The sequence below is a fragment of the Myxocyprinus asiaticus genome, chromosome 24 (assembly GCF_019703515.2).
Source record: "Myxocyprinus asiaticus isolate MX2 ecotype Aquarium Trade chromosome 24, UBuf_Myxa_2, whole genome shotgun sequence".
In the NCBI taxonomy this organism is placed as follows: domain Eukaryota; kingdom Metazoa; phylum Chordata; class Actinopteri; order Cypriniformes; family Catostomidae; genus Myxocyprinus; species Myxocyprinus asiaticus.
In genome coordinates this window covers 33,733,135-33,759,847 of record NC_059367.1, presented here as the reverse complement: position 1 = coordinate 33,759,847, position 26,713 = coordinate 33,733,135, and the positions used below count along the sequence as shown (strand labels likewise).

The following is a 26,713-nucleotide window of genomic DNA, read 5'->3' as shown; positions in this document are numbered from 1 at the left end:
CTCCTAGAGCCCGAGGATTTTGAATTCTTTGACATATTGTCCTCCTAGAACAGTTATGGAACAGAGTGTATCGATCTCACTGGTTTGTCATAAAAAGTATTAAAACTAGCAAAATGCACAGAGCCCGCCGTTCACACGTCCGATCCTCACATGGCGTCAAGTGACTCCAAATATAAGTGCTTTTATAAAAGCTTCATAATTCTGCCTTTAAGCCCCACATAAACGTGCCCTCTTTACTTCCACTGTGTGAATTTTGCATTTTTATTTTGTTTTTAAATTAAAAAAGGGACAAGTTAAAATTTTTGTGGTAATCAACACTACACCACTAATGCTGTAGATTGAGTTTAACTTGTACTGAACTCGGAATATTTCTTTAAATTCTAATCAGACTGATGCCTTTATACTCTAAAACATTATGAAGTGGTTAAGGTGGTGTTGATCTGCTCATACCAACTGACTTTTAATTAAACTGACTTATTTCATTTGATTAGCTGAACTGGCTTAAGTGTCCACCCTAATGTGGTTTAATGTCAGATTTTCCATGATCATGACATCCCTCATGATGCTGTTTTGCAGAGTGCTTCTGAAGGATGAACAGCAGTGGACCAGCATACCCTTTAGCCTCTCTGTATGTGGGTGACCTTCATCCTGACGTCACTGAGGCCATGCTCTACCAGAAGTTTTCTCCTGCTGGTCAGATCATGTCCATTCGTGTGTGCCGTGATGTTATTACACGCAGGTCCCTTGGATATGCTTACATTAACTTCCAGCAGCCTGCTGATGGTGATGACGCACACTACTAACTTGCATGTGATTCTGAGGGTCAATGCTTGGTGTGTTTTTCCATGTCTTATGTGACTGCTGGGATAATAGGAATTAGATTTGGTAACATGTTAAGTGGTAGGCTACGTTATGCCATGAAGGGCCTTTTTTGGTGACCTGTTGCTCTTTGATTGCTAAAAGCTGCCCAATTTATCATGTCCCATTTGTATAATCTATTTACTGTCCACATACTCTTCTTGTGGACTTTATATGGTATGCTGTACTCTAAACTTTGAATTTTTAAGAAATGTTTTTCTCCATTAGCGGAGTGTGCCCTAGACACAATGAACTATGAAGTCATTAAGGGTCGTCCAATCAGGATCATGTGGTCCCAGCGAGATCCAGGTCTGAGAAAGTCTGGTGTGGGCAACATCTTCATCAAGAATATGGATGACTCTATTGACAACAAGGCTCTCTACGACACCTTTTCTGCTTTTGGTAACATCTTGTCATGTAAGGTAATTTTTTTTCCGTGATTTGATGATTACAAAAGCAATAAGTCACAAGAAGCTGTGCGTTACAGTGACTTTAACATGGGTAACGGGGTGTTCTAAAACCCCCTTACCCATTGTAAAATTACTTCCATGTTATCTGCTATTTGAGCTATCTGTTTTATACATTTTGTTTAGTCACACACAACAAGGGTGTTTTATCCACATAATGGCTGATATTATTTTATATATATATATATATATATACCTATGGTGTACTACAGTAACAGGTGTTCCATTCTAGGTCGTTTGTGATGAGAATGGTTCAAAGGGCTATGGGTTTGTGCACTTTGAGACACAGGAAGCTGCCAACAGAGCCATTGACACCATGAACGGCATGCTTCTGAATGATCGCAAAGTGTAAGAATTGACAACAACTCTATGCAGCACAACATCAGCTACCAGCTCTGTATTTTCCCTTTATCTTTCCTCAAAGTCATTTTGATCCTGTTTACACCTGGTATTAAGGTGTGTTTTGGGTGATCTGTTCTCAAGTGGTCAGTGCTAAATGCAAGTGAACACGAAGTCCAAAACAAAACGTATACGGAGGTACTAAAAATGCATGTGACCACATCGCATTTGAGGTATAAACTCTTATCCTTCCTGAATCAACCAATGCGCTACAACAAGAGTTTTAAAGGAATAGTTCACCCAAAAATAATAATTTTCATCATTTACTCATCCTTATGCTGTCTCAAACTCATATGACTTTTTCATTTGCAGAACACAAATGAAGATTTTTTAAAATTGGAGATATGAGGTGAATATATTCATACAATGCAAGTCAATGGTGACCAGAGCTTTGAAGCTCAAACACAGCATAAAAGTAATCCATAAGACTCCAGCTGTTTAATCCATGTCTTCTGAAGCAATCCGATTGGTTTTGGGTGAGAAACGGACCAAAATGTAACTTTTTCTCTATATCTTGACATATGCAGTCTCTTTGGTGCGATCATGATTTGATGCTGGATTAAACTTCCTATCACATGATTTTTTCAGAAGACATGGAATAAACCACTGGAGTCCCATGGACTTGTATTGTATGAATATATTCACATAATATCTCCATCAAAATATCTTTGTTTGTGCTCCTCAGAAGAAAGTCATACAAGTTTGAGACTGCAAAAGGTTGAGTAAATGATGAGAGAATTTTCATTTTTGGGGAATTTATTCCTTTAAACATTTCTGCTTATGCACTGCTTAAAAGGAAATAACTGTCCAACTGGGAAATTTCATAAATCGCATACATATAGATGCACAACACTTCAAGAGTTTCTTCAGTGTGCCAGATATCAACATGCAGCAACATAGATGAGAAGCACTCACTTTTGCTTGGATTAAAATCAAGTATAATAGGGGAAAACGGTGCAGCAGTTTTTTTTATTTTTGTTTTTATAATCTTGCAGTAATCCACTGATGTGGTGATGATGCATGTTGTCATGTAATCTGAGACCCTCCCTTCGAAATCCAGACACATGAGTGTGGTCACATGAGACACATTTGAGACGCATGTTACCAGGTGTAAACTGGGTTGTCTTCTACTAATATTTTGCTTTGTCATCTTTTCAACACTCATTGCTTTTGTTGTTCTAGATGTCTGAAACTGTTGTAAAAGGGTCTCCATATTTTCCTAATAGAGGTCGTTAGATCAAAATGTCAGATATCCATGTTTTGGTTGGTGCTTTAAAAAAGGTCTAGCAGTACTTAAAGGTGTACTTGGTAATTTTTACCTCATTAAAAAAAGTTTAACTCAAAGACATGAATTGTAATTTTGCAAAATATGTAGGATATCATGACCACTCACAATAAAATGAAGACTCCAGTCATATCAGTAACTTTATAAAAGCTGTTATATTCTACATGGAGAGGGTCCGCACATGAGGTCTGCCATGTTAGAATCACATGACCAGCTGAATACTGCTCACTTAATCTCAGTAACCGTCCAGTTATTTGACACTTTCACTCATTGATTAAAACGTGCACTCAGTAACTTTTGTCTTTGTGTCATCTTGGACTTACACTGACACCTAGCAGCTTGGATGCAGCATAATTTAAAATCAATAGTTTTCAGTTTCAGGTGCCATTGTAGAAATTTAGTATATACAGTCAGCCATGATTAATGAGTGAAAGTGTCAAATAACAGGATGGTTACTGAGATTAAGCGAGTCGTATTCGGCTGGTCGTGATTCTAACATAGCAGCCCCCATGTGCGGACCCTCTCCATGTAGAATAAAACAACTTTTATAAGAGTCTTCTTTTAATGTGAGTGCTCATGATTTACTATATGTATTGCAAAATTACAATTCATGTCTTTAGGAATTAAACTTTTTTTAATGAATAAAAAATTACTTCATGCACCTTTAAAATCCAGGTTACACCTTTTTTCCAAATGCAAAATTGTTTTTTGTATTGAGCCCTCACAAGCATATAATGTGTGACACTTCTTATTGAGGCATTTTTATTCTTGAAGTGTACTTCATATTAACTTCTTTTATAACAACTCACTCTTTCATGCTTTGTAATGTATACATATAACGGAATAGTTCACCCAAAAAATGAAAATTCTCTCATAATTTACTCACTCTCGTGCCATTGCCTGTATGTATGACTTTCTTCTGCAGAACACAAATGAAGATTTTCAGAAGAATATCTGAGCTCTGTAGGTCCATAATGCAATTGAATGGTGAACAAAAATGTAAAGCTTCAAAAAGTACAAAGGCAGAATAAAAGTAATCTAGAAGTGGTTTAATCCATGTCTTCTGAAGCAATCCATTTGGTTTTGGGTTACCAAAACCCCCCAAAAAAAGACCAAAATATCATTGCAGCATGATAATGATTTCAAGCTCGATTACACTTCCTAGAGCTTGACACGTGCAGAGCACTATATGGTGCTAGAAAGTGTAATCAAGCTTGAAATCATGATCGTCAAGGAGTCTGCTGATGTCAAGATTTATAGTGAAAAAGTAGTTACATTTTGATCTGTTCTCACCCAAAACCGATTGGATTGCTTCAGAAAGACATTGATTACACCACTGGAGTCTTATGGATTACTTTTATTCTGTGTTTGCTTTTTGTACCTTAAAAGTTCTTGCCATCATTTACTTGCATTGTATGGACCTACAGAGCTGAGATATTCTTCTAAAAATCTTCATTCGTGTTCTGCAGAAACATCATACACATCTGGGATGGCATGAGGGTGAGTAAATCATTTTTGGGTGAACTGTTCCTTAAAATTGGATTGTGAATCCATTTATTTTTTGCATCTACATATGCAGTTTTGTAGGACATTTTAAGTCTCGCAGGGAGCGTGAGGCAGAGATGGGGGCTAAAGCCATGGAGTTCACCAATGTGTACATTAAGAACTTCAGTGAAGATATTGACACTGAGAAACTGAAGAGCATCTTCTCTGAATTTGGTAAGAGATTGCATAGAAAGAATACTGTTTTCACGAGTAGTCTCTTATATTGGCATTGGATTTCTATACCTCTGGTTCACAGGGAAGACCTTAAGCGTCTGTGTGATGACAGATGAAAGGGGATGCTCTCGTGGCTTTGGCTTTGTCAACTTTGAAAACCATGGAGATGCCAGGAGGGTAAGGCAATGTTCTGTAATTCTGCACGTGTCAGTGGATTAGAGATGTTTAGTCTGAATTCTTTTACTCTTTGTAGGCAGTCACTGAAATGAACGGCAAGGAGTTGAATGGCAGAGTCCTGTATGTGGGTAGAGCTCAGAAGAGACTGGAGAGACAGGGAGAACTCAAGCGCAAGTTTGAGCAAATAAAGCAAGAGCGCATACAACGGTACCAGGTACACACACATGAACAGTAAATTTCATAAATCTGAAATCATAATTTCCCTAATTATGTAAGATTTTTTTTAAACGCTCAACCGTATGTTGATATTCAGTAATACACAAATTGATCTTTTTTAATGTAGGGGGTTAATCTCTATGTGAAGAACCTAGATGACAGCATTGATGATGAGAAGCTGAGGAAAGAGTTTGCACCCTACGGAACCATCACCAGTGCTAAGGTATCATTGAACGTGCAAGAATACTCTAGGCTTTCTACATAATGGTAATGCTAAACGTAAAAATAATTCACGAGTAAAATAATTAAGACCGCTGCTTGAAGTATAATCACAACTTTTTTTTTTTCCCTTATGTTTGTTAGTCCCATCCTTTGTATGTTTATCCTTGTACAACAGTGCTTGTGCTGGGGCCTATAAAACCATTTTTAGATTTGAGTTTGTGGTTATGGTTATGATTTAGCCCCTGTGTAGTTTAATAATTAAATGCTTGGAAAAATGGATTTGGAAAAAAGATGCGTTCGGGTCCTCCCTGTGGTGTGCAAAGTGACAATGCAGTGAAAATATGCTCTTTCCTGCCTAAAATATGCTCTTTCCTGATTCATAGACATATAACAAAGAAAAAAACACAACATATATACATTGAATTAACATTTAACCCCCACTATTACCCCTCCCCAATGAATACCCCTGTGGTCACAAATAAGAATATACATGAAAAAAAAAAAAAGAAAACAAAATACAATAATTATATATAATTAAAACTAAACTACTATCTCCACAGCCCCTCCCCGAGAGTCCCCCAAAAACATTAAGTACAGTGCATCCGGAAAGTATTCACAGCGCTTCACTTTTTCCACATTTTGTTATGTTACAGCCTTATTCCAAAATGGATTAAATTCATTATTTTCCTCAAAATTCTACAAACAATACCCCATAATGACAACGTGAAAGAAGTTTGTTTGAAATCTTTGCAAATTTATTAAAAATAAAAAACAAAAAAAATCACATGTACATAAGTATTCACAGCCTTTGCCATGACACTCAAAATTGAGCTCAGGTGCATCCTGTTTCCACTGATCATCCTTGAGATGTTTCTACAACTTTATTGGAGTCCACCTGTGGTAAATTCAGTTGATTGGACATGATTTGGAAAGGCACACAACTGTCTATATAAGGTCCCACAGCTAACAGTGCATGTCAGAGCACAAACCAAGCCATGAAGTTCAAGGAATTGTCTGTAGACCTCCGAGATAGGATTGTATCGAGGCACAGATCTGGAGAAGTTTACAGAAAAATTTCTGCAGCATTGAAGGTCCCAATGAGCACAGTGGCCTCCATCATCTGTAAGAAGTTTGGAACCACCAGGACTCTTCCTAGAGCTGGCCGCCTGGCCAAACTGAGCGATCAGGGGAGAAGGGCCTTAGTCAGGGAGGTGACCAAGAACCCGATGGTCACTCTGACAGAGCTCCAGCATTTCTCTGTGGAGAGAGGAGAACCTTCCAGAAGAACAACCATCTCTGCAGCACTCCACCAATCAGGCCTGTATGGTAGAGTGGCCAGATGGAAGCCACTCCTCAGTAAAAGGCAAATGACAGCCCGCCTGGAGTTTGCCAAAAGGCACCTGAAGAACTCTCAGACCATGAGAAACAAAGATTGAACTCTTTGGCCTGAATGGCAAGCGTCATGTCTGGAGGAAACCAGGCACCACTCATCACCTGGCCAATACCATTCCTACAGTGAAGCATGGTGGTGGCAGCATCATGCTGTGGGGATGTTTTTCAGTGGCAGGAACTGGGAGACTAGTCAGGATCGAGGGAAAGATGAATGCAGCAATGTACAGAGACATCCTTGATGAAAACCTGCTCCAGAGCGCTCTGGACCTCAGACTGGGGCGAAGGTTCATCTTCCAACAGGACAACGACCCTAAGCACACAGCCAAGATAACAAAGGAGTGGCTCCGGGACAACTCTGTGAATGTCCTTGAGTGGCCCAGCCAGAGCCCAGACTTGAACCCGATTGAACATCTCTGGAGAGATCTGAAAATGGCTGTGCACCGACGCTCCCCATCCAACCTGATGGAGCTTGAGAGGTCCTGCAAAGAAGAATGGGAGAAACTGCCCAAAAATAGGTGTGCCAAGCTTGTAGCATCATACTCAAAAAGACTTGAGGCTGTAATTGGTGCCAAAGGTGCTTCAACAAAGTATTGAGCAAAGGCTGTGAATACTTGTGTACATGTGATTTTTTTTTTTTTTCATTTTTTATTTTGAATACATTTGCAAAGATTTCAAAAATTTCTTTCACATTGTCATTATGGGGTATTGTTTGTAGTAATAATTAATTTAATCTATTTTGGAATAAGGCTGTAACATAACTAAATGTGGAAAAAGTTAAGTGCTGTGAATACTTTATGGATGCACTATAATTGCCCCATTTTCTATCGAACAAATTCCGAACCCCCAGCCTTCTGCTTGACCCCTCCTCAAAAGCAGCCACCCTCCTAATCTCCGCGCACCACTCCGGAAATGAGGGCGCTCCATCCGACTTCCATCCCCTTAAAATAATTTGCCTGCCCATCATAATACTGGTCAGAACCCAAATTTTTATGTGTTTATCCCCCAAATTTATTAACACCCCATCGCCCAAAATACAGAGTCTGGGGCAAAATGTAATTGAGTGCCCAAAATGTCACACATGAAAATCTGAACCTTCAACCAAAATTCTTGGATCTTAACACCCCCCCAAAAAACATGGGTTGTGTCTCCATCTTCCGATTGGCATCACCAGCAGGTAGGTGTGTCTTTAAGGCCAAGCCTATACAATCTAGAGGGGGTCCAATAGAATCTATGTAAAATCTTGAATTGCATAAGGTGCACCCTTGCATCTCTAGATGCAGATTTGACGTTTTTTTAGAATCCTAGCCCACACTCCCTCCTCCTATACCAAGTTTAAATCTTTCACCTGTAATCTCTTGATAAAAATTAAAGCTCTGACACCCAGACTCTGAATTAGCAGGAAGTAATGCTCTGATGCCTCATGACCTTTTACAAAAACAGTAATCACCTCTCCCAGAGTATCTGCCGCTTTAGGGGGGTGTGTGCTACTCTCAAAAACAATACAGAGCAGGTGGCACAGCTGTAAATACCTATAGAACTGAGATCTGAGAATCCCAAAATGTTGAACCAAATTTTCAAAAGATCTCAACACTCCACTCTCATATAGGTCACCGAGTGTAGTAACCCCCCTCATTATTCTGACCAGCAGAAAGGGGACTTATTAATACATAATTTAGGTTTCAGCCTTGAGGCAACATTTAAATAAATGTCCGAATTAAACACTCTGGACACTTTTGTCCATACCGAGTGCAAATGCGAGATAACGGGGTGTAACTTAACTTCTCTGATTAGTTTGATAGAAAGGCTTTGCAATGGCGAAATAGGGGCAAGAACTTCCTGTTCTATACAGAACCAGGGAGGGGCTCTCTCAGGTGGAAGCGACATGTGTCTGAGACTGAAAGCATAATAATAAAATAAAATCTTGGGTAGGCCTAGCCCACCTTTGTCAATCGGCCTATGTAACTTATTGAAATGTAATTTGGGATGCTTACCATTCCAAATGAAGGACTTCGCTATGTTATCAAATTGCTTGAAATAAGAGAGGGGGACATCTACAGGGAGAGACTGCAGCAAGTAATTGAATTTTGGAATACAATTCATTTTAATAACATTAACTTTCCCAATCATAGATAAATGTAATGAAGCCCACCTGTCCACATCGCTCAAACCGTTTTATTAAGGGGTCAAAATTAACTAACTAAATCAAACAATTTTGCTGGGAATAAAATGCCCAAATACTTAATGCCTTGTTTGGGCCACTGGAAAGTGCCTGGCTGGAAAGCTGTTACTGGGCAGTACGCTGTCAGAGCCAAAGCTTCGGATTTAGACCAATTGACTCTGTATCCTGAGAATTTAGAAAAGGAATTAATAATTCTACGGAGGCAAGGCATAGATCTAGTGGGGTCAGAGATGAATAATAAAATATAATCTGCGTAAAGCAAATGTTTATGCGCCATACCTCCCGCCACCACCCCTGGAAAATCATCCTCCTTTCTTATCATGGCTGCTAATGGTTCCAAGACAAGACAGAACAATAATGGGGAAAGAGGGCAACCCTGCCGAGTGCCCCTATTCAGAGTAAAGTAATCTGAAATTAATCCATTTGTTTGTACCACTGCTACCGGGTGTCTATAAAGTAACTTATTCCATCCAATAAAAGTATTCCCGAACCCATACATTTCCAAAATCTTAAAAAGTGAATCCCATTCTACCATATCAAATGCCTTTTCGGCATCAAGTGAGATGGCAGTGACCGGAGTCTGATCATTCGCCACTGACCACATGATATTGTTAAAACACCTATTGTTATCAGAAGAGCTACGGCCCCGAATAAATCCCACCTGATCTATATGTATAAGAGATGTTATAACTTAATCGGTTAGCCAAAATCTTTACATCTAGCTGGATCGGGGAAATTGGACGATAACTCTTACACTCGCTTGGATCTTTGTCCTTTTTAAGAATCGGACTGATCTGGGCTTGCGTCATAGTTTGAGGAAGCTTTCCATTCTTTAATGATTCCGTATAAACTTCTAGCAAAAGTGGAGCCAGTTCTGAGGCATAAGATCTCAAAAATTCAGCGGCAAAACCATATGGCCTCGGAGCTTTGCCTGTAGGCAAGGCCTTAATTACCTCATCCTCCAAGGTTCTCTCAGAATCAAGGGAATTTCTTTGCTCCATCGTCAGTTTATGGAGTTCTAATGGTTCCACAAAGTCTCTAATATCCTCATCAGTAGATGAAGACGTGGAGCTATAGAGATCAAGATAGAATTCTTTAAAAGCATTATTAATATCAATCACTGAGGTAAATATTTCACCACCAGCAGATTTCACTGAGGGAATGGTAGAAAAAGACTCTCTGCTTTATATATCTAGCCAAAAGCTTCCCTGCTTTGTCCCCCGACTCAAAATATGACTGTTTTGCCCTGAATAACCAAAACTCCACTTGCCGTGACAAAATAGCATTATATCTATATTTCAATCGGGTCATATTCTCTGAGGCCATCAGCTGACATACGGTGCTTCAGCTCTGCCTCGGGACTTTTAATATTCCCTTCCAGCTCCACGAGTTCACGTGCTTTGGATTTTTTGGTGAATGAGGCATACTGTCCGACCCCTAAGAACCGCCTTAAGTGCCTCCCAGGCCATGCCCACAGAGGATACTGAGGACCAATTGATCTCCATATGAACATTGATTTCAGTTTTTAACATTTGTTGGAATTCAGGGTTTTGCAAAATGGATACATTAAAGCGCCAACTATATGATTTCTTTTTCTGCATATGTGGCAACACCTTTAAACTCACCAGGGCACGATCTGAGACTAAGATGTTTCCAATTGAGCAATCAACATCAGATTAAATGAGAGACTTGGATATATATATATAAAAATCTATTGTATAATAAATCTTATGGACTGATGAAAAAAATGTATAGTCCCTACCGGATGGGTTCAAAAGTCTCCAAATATCTGTAAGACCAAGATTTTTTACACATCCTGTGAAGTGTTGCTCTAGGGGGCTTACACACTTTTACTTCACTATAATCAAGGACCGAGTCCATCAAAAGATTAAAGTCTCCTCCCAATATTATATCATGAGGGGTGCCAGCGGCTTGCAACATCCCTTCAAGATCTATAAAAAAAGCCCTGATCATCAGCATTAGGTGCATAAATATTAGCCAAAATCAACCTTTGCCCCTGAATTTCTGCTTGAACAATGACTCTTCCTAATTTATCTTTAATCTGTTGGAGACACTTGAATTGTAGATGCTTATTTATCAATCTAATGACTTCCCTGCTCTTACTTGAGCCAGCACTAAAGAAAACATGTCCACTCCATATCTTCCCAAATTTTTCAGATTCCTGCAGGGAAAGATGTGTTTCTTGAATAAACATGATCGTATTTCTTACATTTAAGAAGAGAAATAACCTTCCTTCTTTTTATGGGGTGCCCCAACCCATTCACATTCCACGTGGAGAGAGACAATCCACTCATATTAACATTTTGACATATTAGAAAAAATAGATTGTGTATCAAAAATAAAATTATAAAGACCACATTCCACATTAATGCAACAGTCAAACCCGAACCTTCCCCCGAACCAAACAAACAGAAAAAAGAAAAAGGTGAACATTAACCCACGACAGTGCCAACCAGCGTCCATCCCTCTAAACTCAAAAAGTCCATGTGCACCTACGAGAGCCCCCGCAACAACTTTTTGCCATTGGATTGCTCAAGTCCAGTGTTTCTATACAAAATTTGTAAAACAGAATTACACAACAGAAGATGATCTATAAAACAATATATATATATATATATAATTGAACAAAAAAAAGGCCATTCAGTTTCCCCGGACAGTCAAACGAATGTTCTGTGAGCCGGCCCATTCGACTGCTACATGAGTGCAACAGATGAAACAATCACTCCAATGTCCTGCAAGAAATACTCCACAAAACAAACTCCAACCAATAGGAGGTGTAAGCACAAAGAACATGCAGATTCATCCACAACACTGTGCTGAAGGAGTGCTGCTACACAAAACAACTCCAGCCGCTAGGTGGAACCAGCACAAAAAGAAACAAAGGCGCTCTGCTTCCTCGGACAGTCAAGTGAATGTTCATCGAGTCGGTCCACTCGGCTGCAATGTGAGTATCACCAAATGACTTACACACTCCATTGACTTTATGAAGGACAATGCTTGCTGTGAGCATGTAAATGTTTTACGGCCATCCTTGGCATCTATTCTCAATTTGGCCGGGAACATCAGTGCAAAAGCGACCTTCTGTTGATGTAAGAGTTTCTTGTATTCCTTGAATCAATCACGTTTCTCTCTTGTCGAATTCGCAAAGTCTGGAAACAAGAAAATGCTGTGGTTCTTCCAAGAAAGCCTTCCCTTACTCCTCGCCTCGTGTAACATGAGATCTTTATCGGATGATCTCAGAAATTTGGCCAGAATTGATTGGGGCCCATCTCCCTTTGTGGATCTCCGAGCTAGAACTCTGTGAGCTCACTCGATTCCAGCTTATGGCCTGTTATGTCGAGCAGACTCGGAAGGAGCCCATCCAGAAATTTCTCCATATCTTGACCTCCTTCGTCTTCAGGAAATCCAACAATTCGGACGTTATTTCGCCGGCTACGATTCTCCAAGTCTTCCAACTTTTCCCAGAGGCGCTCCAAATCTACTTTGGTCATTAGCACATTAGCAGCTAATTCCCTCTCCGATGACTCCAGATAATCGATCCATTTCTCGACATCCACCATTCTTATAACCTTGTCAGTGAATTTTGTCTCCATGGCAGTGATCGATCGATGTATTACAGCAAGATCTTCTAAGTCAGCAACGACCTTCGCCAGCATTGGCGACACATTCAGCAATTAACACCGAATCTCCTTCACTTCTCCGATCAAATTGAGTCCCTGGTCCGCGGCCTCCGGGAGGGCGTCAGCTTGAGCACGTAAGTGTCTTTTAATGCCTCCAGAGCCCGAGGATTTTGAATTCTTTGACATACTGTCTTCCTAGAACAGTTAAGGATTAGGGTGTATCGATTCTCACCGGTTTATGATATGAAAAGTATTAAAACTAGCAAAGTGCACAGAGCTCGCTGTTCACGCGTCCGAACCTCGCATTTCCTGCCTTTTTAAAAGAAAGCTCGCCTCACATTTGCGAGACATTTTTAAAAATGCCTGTTTTGATTCTTTTGTATTTATGTGGTAGGTGATGACAGACGGAGGCCACAGTCGGGGCTTTGGCTTTGTGTGTTTTTCCTCTCCTGAAGAGGCTACAAAGGCGGTGACTGAGATGAATGGTCGTATCATTAGCACTAAACCACTTTATGTGGCTCTTGCCCAAAGAAAAGAGGAGCGAAAGGCAATACTAACCAACCAGTACATGCAGAGACTGGCCAGCATTCGAGCAATCCCCAGCCCTGCAATACCTACCACTTACCAGCAGAGCTCTGGTTACTATATGACCTCTGTGCCACAGGTGGGCATGTGTGGTTTTGCATGTTGATTGAATTTATCTTCATCATTTCTGCAATGTGAACTTGGATGTCTGTTTCTAGCATCAGATTCGCTCTTTTTATAACACTGTACCAAACCTGCGGCCTGCACCACGCTGGACGGCTCAAGCTCCTAGAACACAAGGTAAAGGCCTGTTCACTACAGATGTGCAAAACTACCAATTTTTAAAATCGACTAGTTGGTGGGTTGTTTAAGCAACCCATGTATAATTAGGCTGTGTTATATCCACTAGACCCTGATCAGACATATTTCATAGGGATTTCTGCCCTTTAACATGGTAACTAACAGATATTCAACAAATAAATAGGTTAATAACTTTAACCAGATCAAAACGATCAAAGAAACAAATAAGAGGCTCCAATATATGAAGAAATAAGAGGCTACATATTAATGTTTAAAACCCACCTCAAGACTCATCTGTTCTCTTTGGCCTTTGAAATGTAGTGGTAATTATTATTATTATTATTATTATTATTATTTTATTTTTTTTGGTTTTAATGTTTGGAAATGTTTTATTCCATTTGTGGTTTAATAGTATTGTTATTTTGTTTGATCTAAATGTATCCATTACCCCGATACATGCAATGCGGAAAACACCTTTACTGGCTTTCTTACTGGCTTATCCAATGTATGCGAGTTGTGCGCATTGCTCTTCACTGATTGACATCAAAAGCAAAGAGTAACTTGATTATTTTAAATCTCATGTAAAAGCATTTTTCTTGCTTTTGTCGTATTTTTTAAATGAGCTGATTTTTGGGAGTTATCGTGTATTGCTGTGCATGTAAATGGGCTCAATGTAACGAGCGCTTGGAGTCACATGGAGATCCTTGCTTCACATACAAAAGTATGTAACTAATATTATTTTGCATTCTAACTTGTTGACCTCACCAATCGACTAGTTGGTTGTTGGAAAATTTATTTTAGGAAATGGGGCAAAATAGTTTCCTGGCTGGTAAATTCTTTCACTCCTTTGAAGGTGTGGTAAACAGTCAGTTTGTTCCCTGCTTAGTGATGAACCAAAATGAAAATTCAGGACACTGGGCCGAAAACTAAAAATAATTTCAGCAAATTCTAAATGTTATCTTAAATTATATTACATAATTATATTACATAATTATAATGTATTACAGTGCATTCAGAAAGTATTCAGACCCCTTTATTTTTTTCACATTTTGTTATGTTGCAGCCTTATGCTAAAATGCATTAAATCATAATTTTTTTCACATCAATCTACACTCCATACTCCATAATGACAAAGCAAAAAACTGATTTTTGATAACTTTGCAAATTTATTAAAATGAAAAAACTGATATCACATTGACACAAGTCTTCAGACCCTTAACTCAGTACTTAGTTGAAGCACCTTTAGCAGCGATTACAGCCTCAAGTCTTTTTGGGTATGATGCGACAAGCTTTGCACACCTGGATTTGGGGATTTTCTGCCGTTCTTCTCTGCAGATCCTCTCAAGCTCTGTCAGGTTGGATGGAGACCATCACTGGACAGCCATTTTCAGGTCTCTACAGAAATGTTCTATTGGGTTCATGTCTGGGCTCTGGCTGGGCCACTCAAGGACATTCACAGAGTTGTCCCTAACTACTCTTGTGTTGTCTTGGCTGTGTGCTTAGGGTCATTGTCCTGTTGGAAGGTGAACCTTTGGCCCAGTCTGAGGTCCTGAGCGCTCTGGACCAGGTTTTCATTAAGGATATCTCTGTGTTTTGCGTTGAGCTTTCCTTCAACCCTGACCAGTCCCTCAGTCTGAAAAACACCCCCACAGCATGATGCTACCACCACCATGCTTCCCCGTTGGGATGGTATTGCGCAGGTGATGAGCGGTGCCTGGTTTCCTCCAGACATGATGCTTGTAATTGAGGCCAAAAAGTTCAATCTTTGTTTCATCAGAACAGAGAATCTTGTTTCACGCACAATCCCTCCAGTGCTCAGACTGTCCGCAATAGGCTGAGAGAGGCTGGACTGAGGGCTTGTAGTAAGGCAGGTCCTTACCAGACATCACCGGCAACAATGTCGCCTATGGGCACAAACCCACCTTCGCTGGACCAGACAGGACTGGCAAAAAGTTCTCTTCACTGACGAGTCGCGGTTTTGTCTCACCAGGGGTGATGGTTGGACTCGTGTTTATCGGCGAAGGAATAAGCATTACACTTAGGCCTGTACTCTGGAGCGGGATCGATTTGGAGGGTCCATCATGGTCTGGGGCAGTGTGTCACAGCATCATCGGACTGAGCTTGTTGTCATTGCAGGCAATCTCAACGCTGTGCGTTACAGGGAAGACATCCTCCTCCCTCATTTGGTACCCTTCCTGCAGGCTCATCCTGACATGACCCTCCAGCATTGCAATGCTACCAGCCATACTGCTTGTTCTGTGTATGATTTCCTGCAAGACAGGAATGTCAGTATTCTGCCATGGCCAGCAAAGAGCCCGGATCTAAATCCCATTGAGCATGTCTGGGACCTGTTGGATTGGAGGGTGAGGGCTAGGGCCATTCCCCCCAGAAATATCTGGGAACTTGCAAGTGCCTTGGTGGAAGAGTGGGGTAACATCTCACAGCAAGAACTGGCAAATCTGGTGCAGTCCATGAGGAGGAGGTGCACTGTAGTACTTAATGCAGCTGGTGGCCACACCAGATAATGACTGTTACTTTTGACCCCCCTTTGTTCAGGGACACATTAGGTCACATGTCTGTGAAACTTGTTCAGTTTATGTCTTAGTTGTTGAATCTTTTTATGTTCATACAAATATGTACACATGTAAAGTTGGCTGAAAATAAAATAAGTTGAAAGTGAGAGGATGTTTCTTTTTTTTTTGCTGAGTTATATATATATATATATATATATATATATACATACCTACATACATACATACATACATGCATACATACATATATATGTACACCGATCAGCCACAACATTAAAACCACCTGCCTAATATAGTGTAGGTCCCCCTCGTGCCGCCAAAACAGCGTCAACCCGCATCTCAGAATAGCATTCTGAGATGCTATTCTTCTCACCACAATGGCACAGAGCAGTTATCTGTGTTACCATGGACTTTGGCCAAACTGGTTCGAACTGACATTCTCGGCTATAGAAATATATTTATAGAAATACTTAAATCAGCCCATCTGGCACCAACAATCATGCCACACTCCAAATCACTGAGATAATTTTTTTTTCCCCATTCTGATGGTTGATGTGAACATTAACTGAAGCTCCTGACCTGTATCTGATTATGCACTGCTGCCACATGATTAACTGATTAAATAATCTCAGGGATGATTGTTGGTGCCAGACGGGCTGGTTTGAATATTTCTGTAACTGCTGATCTCCTGGGGTTTTTCATGCACAACAGTCTCTAGAATTTACTCAGAATGATGCCAAAAGCAAAAAACATCCAGTGAGTGGCAGTTGTGTGGATAGAAATGGCTTGTTGATGAAAGAGGTCAACAGAGAATGGCCAGACTGGTTCGAACTGACAAAGTCTACGGTAACTCAGATAATCGCTCTGTACAATTGTGGTGAGAAGAATATCATATCAGAATGTTATTCTGAGATGCGGGTTGGTGCTGTTTTGGTGGCACGGAGGGGACCTACACCATTTTAGGCAGGTGGTTTTAATGTTGTTGCTACAGAGGTGCGTTCTCTCATCCGCTGTTTACATTAAATGTAAATACCTAACCAAGTTTGCTTCGCATAAATGCTGCATTTTCTTTGTCAGTGTTTCATACCAGATATTAAAGCACTGGTTTCTGTTTACATTTTCAGTCATGATTTTCAGGCTTTTCTCTTTAGGCTGATTTTCGGCCATTTTGTCCGAAAATTTATGGTGGCCGAAATTTTGGTCCATCCCTTACCCTGCCCATAAATCATTTTTGGTATGCTTGCATGACTTAAAAATGCAGTGACAGATCATGTGAAGTGCACACATTTGTAGTTGTTAATTATTTATGACTACATTTAATATCTTGCTAACAAATCAGACCATTTTATAGTGGTAATGCCACACTATTATTTACAGTCTCATTAATGTATTTTTGTGTTCAGTGTTCTACTTATAACTCTAGAACTGGATGCTTTAATTTGTCATTGGCTGTACTAGTTCCATATACATCTCAGTTTGTGAGACCAGCAGCGCCACGCAGGCCCTCCACCATCATCAGCACTGTCCGCCAGGCCTCCACTCAGGTTCCTCACATTGTTAACAACACCCAACGAATGGGTAAGGGTCTGTATGTGTATATAGAATTATGGAAAAAATGGGTCTCTCACTTTATGCAGTGTATGTTAATGCTAATGTTTTTTTGTTTTGATTTTAATCTTAGAATAATATACTTTAGATACATTAATAATCCTGTGTGGGTAAATTGGGGGTGCTTTAGCATCCTGACAATAACAAGTATTTTATATTAAAATAAATACAGGACATTAGAAATGTGTACATTTATTATAAAAGGTACACAATTTACACCATATGCCGTATATTATAATAAATACACAAGTTGGAAGCGTAAACATTATAGAAAAGAGTAAATGTTATATGACAATGCACATGATCACCATTATCATGCAGCATCTGTTGAACGTGTATAATAACCATAACATTATTTGGTAAATAAATTGCTGTTGGCCTCAGGAATTATGTGAACTGATTGAGTTCACATCATTTGTATTTGGCTGGAATGGGAATTTAAAAAAAAAATGTTTTATTGTTTGTCTGTTTCACTCTTGACACAGCCAACATTGGAACACAGACAGCAGGTGGGAGAACTCAAGGAGGTGCTGTACTCAGAGGAGTTAGTCAATACAAATACTCGGCAGGAGTCCGAAATGTGCAGCATGTCATCAATGTGTCACCTCCTGCTGTTCATCAGGTAAAATCATATTTCACAGAACACGTATCAAATATATAATGTAAACTAAATTGAAATGGACTGAAAACACCAATTTCATCATTACAGGGTTCGCACAAGGTCTTTAAGTTGCTTAAAATGCATGAATTTGGCTTTTTAAATTTAAGTATTGGAAAATATGCATTTTGTTTTGTTAAAGTGCTTGAAATTAAAACAGAAAATGTCTACATGTTTAGCATGCCCAATAAACACAAATGTTCATGATATCTTTGATTTATATTCACCATATCCCCCGATACAGATAGAAACATCAAAGATATGGTAGTAGTCTTTAAAGTAGCCTGTTCAGAGTTTTTGCCTTTAGAATGTACTCTATGCAACCAGTTTAAATAATCTGTCCCATCACAGCATTGTTGTTCTAACAAACTCTAGGCCGCTGTCAGACGCAACTCGTCACATGTCCACATAATGACGTTTCATCACACTTGTAGTAAAAACATTGTCGGTGAACCAGATAATTAGTGCACAGCAAAGAGGGTGGCAAATATCAGAAATATCCACAGATAGACAGACGCTAAGATATTAATAGATTACAACAGGCATGTTTTACTAACAGACTAAAAGCAGTTTATTTGTATACAGCGTAGCTACATTTGTTATAAACAGATGTGGCTTATTTGTCACATTTTATTGTCATGAAAAACTGTTTACACAATTACTTAAAGCAGGTGCTCCCATTTAAAACAAGGCCAAATACTGTGTGATCCTCACAGAGCACTTTTTGACATTTTGAGCAGCTGAAGGGAAGTCGGGCGGTTGCTCCCAGGTCTTAGTGCCTGCCGCTTGCAACCTCTATCAGTGTGACTTACACAGAGATGCAACTTATGTTGTTTCTTTCTCAAGGTGTGACTTAAATTCAGGTGTAAATTTATTTCCAGAAAAATGTGTTAATCACTTGCATATGTGACCAAATTTTGCATGTTTCTGGATGTCGCATGAGCGCACACTCTAAAGGAAATTGACCTTATAGATTGGATGCATGGAATGTCACCATCACTTTAGTTGAGTCGAGATATGCCATAGTTACATTTGCATTGCATTTAATGAGATCAACTCTGATTTTGGTTAAACATTACTATGTTATCGTGATTATTACATGATTTTTCAGTAAATCAAGATTAATCACAGATTTTGAAAGTGCTGAGATTTTGACTGCTTTTCTGTCAAAATGTATTAATTTCTTTCAAGAAAATAAAACAAGGGTAGCCGTATAGGTTGCATAGTCCTTGCAATGCACATTAAATCTCATAAACCCTCATCCTCAACAATATTAATCAGCTGGCAGGCTGTGGCTATACACTTTGCTACAGCAATCATAAAACTGCATCCACAAGATTCATAATGGTGCGTAAACGCACCACTCAACACCAGCGTTAGGCGCCTCTGTGAAGTTTAAAAAACACATGAGAAGCGCTGCAGACACGGCCGTATTCAAAATGGCTTTCTACTCGAATTGCTTCTGTCATATCTATGTATGACATTGGGTAGTATGGTACCACAGTACAGAGTAGTATGTTATCACAGTACAGTCCCAGCTGTGTTTGTTTTGTTTCACTTTATCATTGTCACAAAATTGCTGTTGTTTGTGGTGCGTACATCAGTGTAATTGGTCACATCACAAATGTTCCGCCCTATTCCAAATAGTGTTTAGAACTCGCAAGGAACTGATTAAATGTCAGTAACTAATGTGAAAATTGGTAAATGTGTTAATCCCATTAAAGAAAAAAATTTACTTGTTAAACATTTTAATCGCATGTATTAATGAGTTAATTTTTACAACTCTAATATCCAGTATATAGTGCGTAACTTTTCCTGGCTGGTTACCTCCCTTTATATTGTATATTTGTTAATGGTCCATTTATGCCATGTCGGAATTACAGTAATTGAGTTTCTGACATGTAAATATTGTCCACGCCACTCGTAATACAAGAATTTTATGAAGGTTTCAAGTTCTTTCATCCTTGAAAATGGGAAAAATTGGTGCTTGGAAAAAGTAATTGAAAGTCTTTGATTTAATTCATTGATCCCTGTATGAACCCTGTTATTAAAGCAATGCCTCTCTTATAAGAAGCACTTCTAAGCTCAGAGCTCAATTTTTCTTTGAACATCATCTGACTTAGTTGAGATAACCGATCACTAACAAGCATTCAAATCTGTAAGTAGCAGGGAAATCTTATGATTTCAATGTACTCCCACTAAGTACATTATGATCAAATGCCTAAAACTACAATTGTGAGTGCTCAGACTTTATTGACTGTTTATATGTGAGGATATGTTTTGATTCTGCAGCAAATACTGTTGGATAAAGTCAGAACTGCTGATGAAGACCACAGTGATTCCTCTATTGGTTGGCAGAGGCATAATGTAAACATGAGAGCCTCTAGTGGTAGATAAAGGCAGATAAAGGCATAGCTTATGCTTCACAACCTCTATAGTAGGGAGGCATTGCATCTTACACTGTAGCAACCTTATTAAAATTATTCAAGTTATTAAGCATTGCCATCCTCCTTACAATATCAAACTATGTTTCTGTAGATCTGACGTTGATCTACTTCGCCTGTCCTTTTATGTAATGGATTTAAGTGAGCGAGGGAACGGTCTTGTTGTGGGGGAGGGTTGTTTTTTTCGTCTCGGTGTTGGAATGTGAAGAATTACAAAAGCGTAATTATGCTCACTTCCTTTTGACAAAACAAAGGATTTTTTTTTTTTTTTTACTTTTTGAAAGACATCTTGGGGCTACAGTGAACAAAGTAGAAAGTTTGTATTTGGGCATCTGTAAATGATCTTTCAGAAGACAAAAGTAAATTTGTTTTTGTGCTCTTTTTGTAGTGAATTCTGTCATAAAACTTGCTTTTTGTGCATGAAGAGATGCCTCTGGTGGTAGACAGAGGCATAGCCGTCACAACATCATAAAAGAGCCTTCTGCTTTTTTTTCTTTCTTTTTTTTAAAGCTGCACCCAGTTTAGCAGGATTTCAGAGAATATTTTTAATGTTTCAGTGCTGGGGGAGGGGAAGTAATGAATCACAATGCTAAAATATGTCAGCACAGTGAGCCAACCCTGCTTTACACATCTGCCTGTTCCTTGGCAGACAAGTGAAGATTAAGTAAAGATTATGTTTTAAAAGGTAAATAATTTATGTCGGTACTAGAATCTTTAACTTGCAGTAATCCAAGTGTACCAGGATTGTTTTTACAGCTAGCCAGCCTGCTAAAGTAATGTTTAAACACTCGTCACCTTCAGGACTGCTTACTAGGGGACCGTACTATAAAAAGCAGGCTTGCTTTGGTAGCACATGTACTAAACTTGTAATGATAAAGAGAAAATTAGCATGGCCCCTGGTACAAGGATGACATGCACATTTGTGAAGCATTTTACATTTGTATTTATTTTAATTCATTGTACTGAATTAAAATGTATATAGGAAGTGTCTTAAAACATCAAGGTATACCAAACTTGGGGAGGCTTGGGTAGCTCAGTGGTAAAATACACTGGCTACCACCCCTGGAGTTCACTAGTTCGAATCCCAGGGTGTGCTGAGTGACTCCAGCTAGGTCTCCTAAGCAACCAAATTGGCCTGGTTGCTAGGGAGGGTAGAGTCACATGGGGTAACCTCCTCGTGGTCACTATAATGTGGTTCGTTCTTGGTGGGGCGCGTGGTGAGTTGAGCGTGGTTGCCACAGTGGATGGTGTGAAGCCTCCACACGCACTATGTCTCCGTGGCAACGCACTGTCTCCGTGGCAACGCACTCAACAAGCCACGTGATAAGATGCGTGGGTTGATGGTCTCAGACGCGGAGGCAACTCGGATTCGTCCTCCGCCACCCGGACTGAGGCGAATCACTAATCGACCACGAGGACTTAAAAGCGCGTTGGGAATTGGGCATTCCAAATTGGGAGAAAAAGAAAAACAACAAACAAAAAAAAGGTATACCAAACTTGGTAAACCGACAATGTGCCAGTTCCCCGTGATGCCATAGATGATTAGGACCATGCCCTTAAAATTATACATTGTGGCTGGTGTAATAAGGCCGTTCTGAGTGTAGCTGAGTTTGTTTTATTTTGAGGGTCTACTCATTTAAAGAAATAACACAGAACAGAAATTAAGCAATGTGTTTTTTATCTAGGCTATAGCTGTCCACAAATGTAAAGTTAATGGCATGCAATTTCATAAAACATATATTTTATATTTTTTATATATATATTTTAATAATTAATGAATTTGCATTTCAGTTAGCAGTAACATGCCACATCGTAAATGATGCTGAAGCTTTCATTTAAGGCAACTCTTAATATCTGACCCTTGTTTTTGAGTGCTTCTGTAATAGGGGTTGCATATATATATAAAAAATATATATATTGTCTGCTAAATGAACAAATGTAATTGCTAGTTTATCAACACCATGTTACATAAACAATTGTTCTATATTTTAAATAAAAACTTCTCACACTGATTAGTGTTGTAGTATGTCAGCAGAACAGCGCCATAAACCCCATCAAACTATCACAACTTCATAAAGTATATATAAGTTTAGTTTTAAACGATTGAAATGTGATGCAAGTAGGGGAATATTTCTGTAGACCCAGGAATTATAACATGGGGTCTTTTCTTTTTTTAGGTGCCGCAGCAGAATACAGAGCTAGCAGTTCATGTGAGGGGTCAGGAGCCCCTTACTGCCTCAATGCTGGCAGCGGCACCCTTAAAAGAGCAGAAACAACTACTGGGTATTGCATGCACATCTACACATGCACATTTGATAAGTAATAGAGCTTAAGTTGTATTTAAACGGAAATATTCCTATCAACAGCATCTATAATCTGATGTTGATTACAACAAAGTTATGTAAAATTGTCCCACAATTTGTAAAGAATGGAAAACCTATTCTAGTAATACATTTATAGTTAAAACATAGAATATTCCTTTAAACATTTGAATCCCCTCAGGCTGCAGAGATTCTTTTTTTTATGTAAACACACATTAACAACTTTCCTGCTGCAGCAAAGTGGAGAATTCAATTTGTCAATCTACAAAAAGTGATAATGCCTTTTTAAAATTTTATTAAAACTGGGTTTGATCTTCATCTAAATTACAATAATGAAAAAAACACAATCTGTTTTAACTAATAACACACAAGTTATTGTATTTGATCTTGTACATATTGAATACATCATTCAAACATTTACAGTGTAGGGTTGAAAAAGTATGTGAACCCCCTAGTCTAATGATGTCAACAAAAGCTAATTAGAGAAAGGGTTACAAAGTTACATCTCAAAGAGTATAGATATTCATCTGTCCATAGTTAGACAAATTGTCTTTATATAAAGATGATTTAGGACTGTGGCTACTCTCCCTAGAAGTGGCCGTCCAGCCAAGATGACTCAAAGGGCACACCGCAGAATGCTCAATGAGGTAAAAAGAACCCTAAACAGCTAAAGACTTGAAGGAATCATTGGAACTGGTTAACATCTCTGTTCATGAGTCTACTATACAGAAAACATTAAACAGGCATGGTGTTCATGGCAGGACACCACGAAGGTACAGTGCATCCGGAAAGTATTCACAGCGCTTTACTTTTTCCACATTTTGTTATGTTACAGCCTTATTCCAAAATGGATTAAATTCATTATTTTCTTCAAAATTCTACAAACAATACCCCATAATGACAACATGAAAGAAGTTTGTTTGAAATCTTTGCAAATGTATATATAAAAAAAAAAAAAAAAAATCACATGTATATAAGTATTCACAGCCTTTGCTCAATACTTTGTTGAAGCACCTTTGGCACCAATTACAGCCTCAAGTCTTTTTGAGAATGATGCTACAAGCTTGACACACCTATTTCGGGGAGAAACTGCCCGTTCTTCTTTGCAGGACTTCTCAAGCTCCATCAGGTTGGATGGGGAGTGTCGGTGCACAGCCATTTTCAGATCTCTCCAGAGTGTTAAATCGGGTTCAAGTCTGGGCTCTGGCTGGGCCACTCAAGGACATTCACAGAGTTGTCCCGTAGCCACTCCTTTGTTATCTTGGCTGTGTGCTTAGGGTCGTTGTCCTGTTGGAAGATGAACCTTCGCCCCAGTCTGAGGTCCAGAGCGCTCTGGAGCAGGTTTTCATCCAGGATGTCTCTGTACATTGCTGCATTCATCTTTCCCTCGATCCTGACTAGTCTCCCAGTTCCTGCCGCTGAAAAACATCCCCACAGCATGATGCTGCCACCACCATGCTTCACTGTAGGGATGGTATTGGCCAGGTGATGAGCGGTGCCTGGTTTCCTCCAGACATGACGCTTGCCATTCAGGCCAAAGAGTTCAATCTTTGTTTCTCTTGGTCTGAGAGTCCTTCAGGTGACTTTTGGCAAACTCCAGACGGGCTATCATGTGCCTTTTACTGAGGAGTGGCTTCCGTCTGGCCACTCTACCATACAGGCCTGATTGGTGGAGTGCTGCAGAGATGTTTGTTCTTCTGGAAGGTTCTCCTCTCTCCACAGAGAAATGCTGGAGCTCTGTCAGAGTGACCATCGGGTTCTTGGTCACCTCCCTGACTAAGGCCCTTCTCCCCCAATTGCTCAGTTTGGCCAGGCGGCCAGCTCTAGGAAGAGTCCTGGTGGTTCCAAACTTCTTCCATTTACGGATGATGGAGGCCACTGTGCTCATTGGGACCTTCAATGCTGCAGACATTTTTCTGTACCCTTCCCCAGATCTGAGCCTCGATACAATCCTGTCTCGGAGGTCTACAGACAATTCCTTGGACTTCATGGCTTGGTTTGTGCTCTGACATGCACTGTTAACTGTAGGACCTTATATAGACAGGTGCGCGCCTTTCCAAATCATGTCCAATCAACTGAATTTACCACAGGTGGACTCCAATAAAGTTGTAGAAACATCTCAAGGATGATCAGTGGAATCAGGATGCACCTGAGCTCAATTTTGAGTGTCTTCACAAGGCTGTGAATACTTATGTACATGTGATTTTTTTCGTTTTTTATTTTTTATACATTTGCAAAGATTTCAAACAAACTTCTTTCACATTGACATTATGGGGTATTGTTTGTAGAATTTTGAGGAAAATAATGAATTTAATCCATTTTAGAATAAGGCTGTAACATAACAAAATGTGGAAAAATTGAAGCGCTGTGAATACTTTCCGGATGCACTGTAGCTGCTGCTTTCCAACAAAAACATTACTAACCCAATAGAGATGCTGTGGAATGACCTCGAGAGCCGTTCCTACCAGACATCCTAAAAATATGGCTGAGCTGAAGCAGTTCTGTTAGGAAGAATGGTCCAAAATTCCTTCTGAACATTGTGCAGGTCTAATCCGCAGCTTTCGGAAACACTTGGTTGAGGTTATTGCTGCAAAAGGAGGATCGACCAGTTATTGAATCCTAAGAGTTCACTTACTTTTCCCACAGCACTGTGAATGTTTATTGGGATGTTCAATAAAGACATGAAAGATTATAATTGTTTGTGTGTTGACAGTATAGACACATCGTTTGTCTATACTTATGACTTTGATGAAGATGAGATCACATGTTATGACCAATTAATGCAGAAAACCAACTAATTCCAATGGGTTCACATACATTTTCTTGTCACTGTACACCTTGTATTCAGTGGAGTGCATGTGGAAATTGCATGGTAAAAACAGGGTTACCTTGGTTGATGTGAAGAGGTTTTGACACTATACATAATACATCATATATTTCATACTGTATAAAACTAGCTAAAATTATGAGCATCCTGTACAGGTGAGCGCCTGTACCCTCTTATCCAAGCCTTGCATCCTACTCTTGCGGGAAAGATTACAGGCATGCTGCTTGAGATTGACAACTCTGAGCTACTGCACATGTTTGAGTCTCCAGAGTCCCTGCACTCGAAGGTTTGACAACAGAAAACAATAACTCCCATTGTGCACTGTTTGCCAAATGAATCCCATGATGATCAATTAGATCATGTGTGATGATCCAGTATCAGACATAATTTTCTGTTAGACCAGTGTGTTTATTTGGGCTCTTTAGGTTGAAGAGGCCGTAGCAGTGCTACAGGCTCATCAAGTCAAGGAATTGACTACTAAGAAATGAGAGCGCTCTCTTAAGGCAGGTACACTTGCAACCACACTTTTGCTGTCTGCTTGAGCAGCATATGTACAATAACAATCGCACATTGTTACTGCACACAAGTTATTGTTAAACACTAATCCTCAACTTTTTTTTTATTTTTCATTACTGCAGGCATGCACACTGCAAGTTTCATGAAGGTTTTGAAGAATGGGGGGAAAGAAAAATGTTTGAAAACAGCACTTTGGAGTCATGTTATTTAATGCATAGTTTTGACACTGCAAATGCCCTTTTGCTCTCCACAATGTTAAGTTTATTCTGATTTTGTTTATAAAAATGAAAAATTGAAAAAAATAAAATAAATAATATATATATATATATATATATATATATATGAAAAGGACAAAAAATGCTAAATCTTTTTTGAAATTTGTGTGCAATAAATATCCTTTGTGGACATGCAAATGCCGTTTTTGGTTA

General features: G+C 39.4%; 1 protein-coding gene and 1 non-coding gene across 2 annotated transcripts; both read left to right on the top strand.

Moving 5' to 3' along the window:
• The first annotated feature begins 590 nt into the window (after nucleotides 1-590).
• On the top strand, nucleotides 591-26,536 carry LOC127414643 (embryonic polyadenylate-binding protein-like). Its single transcript, XM_051652835.1, has 15 exons — nucleotides 591-783; nucleotides 1,087-1,280; nucleotides 1,558-1,673; nucleotides 4,589-4,728; nucleotides 4,811-4,905; nucleotides 4,982-5,119; nucleotides 5,249-5,344; nucleotides 12,950-13,219; nucleotides 13,305-13,380; nucleotides 17,370-17,489; nucleotides 18,005-18,141; nucleotides 22,799-22,904; nucleotides 25,925-26,055; nucleotides 26,195-26,272; nucleotides 26,408-26,536. The coding sequence occupies exons 1-14, from the start codon at nucleotides 591-593 to the stop codon at nucleotides 26,255-26,257; spliced, it is 1,875 nt and encodes a 624-aa protein (XP_051508795.1). The 3' UTR covers nucleotides 26,258-26,272; nucleotides 26,408-26,536.
• On the top strand, nucleotides 21,460-21,563 carry LOC127415504 (U6 spliceosomal RNA). Its single transcript, XR_007892948.1, has one exon. It is a non-coding gene; the product is annotated as a U6 spliceosomal RNA (small nuclear RNA).
• Nucleotides 26,537-26,713: the final 177 nt, after the last annotated feature.

What these genes read in the sequence shown, in the direction of transcription:
- LOC127414643 (XM_051652835.1), top strand. Translation starts at nt 591, where the DNA reads ATGAACAGCAGTGGACCAGCATACCCTTTAGCCTCTCTGTATGTGGGT. An exon ending in GTAACATCTTGTCATGTAAG is followed by an intron (nt 1,281 to 1,557) that starts GTAATTTTTTTT and finishes GTTCCATTCTAG; the next exon opens with GTCGTTTGTGATGAGAATGG. An exon ending in AGCGCATACAACGGTACCAG is followed by an intron (nt 5,120 to 5,248) that starts GTACACACACAT and finishes TTTTTAATGTAG; the next exon opens with GGGGTTAATCTCTATGTGAA.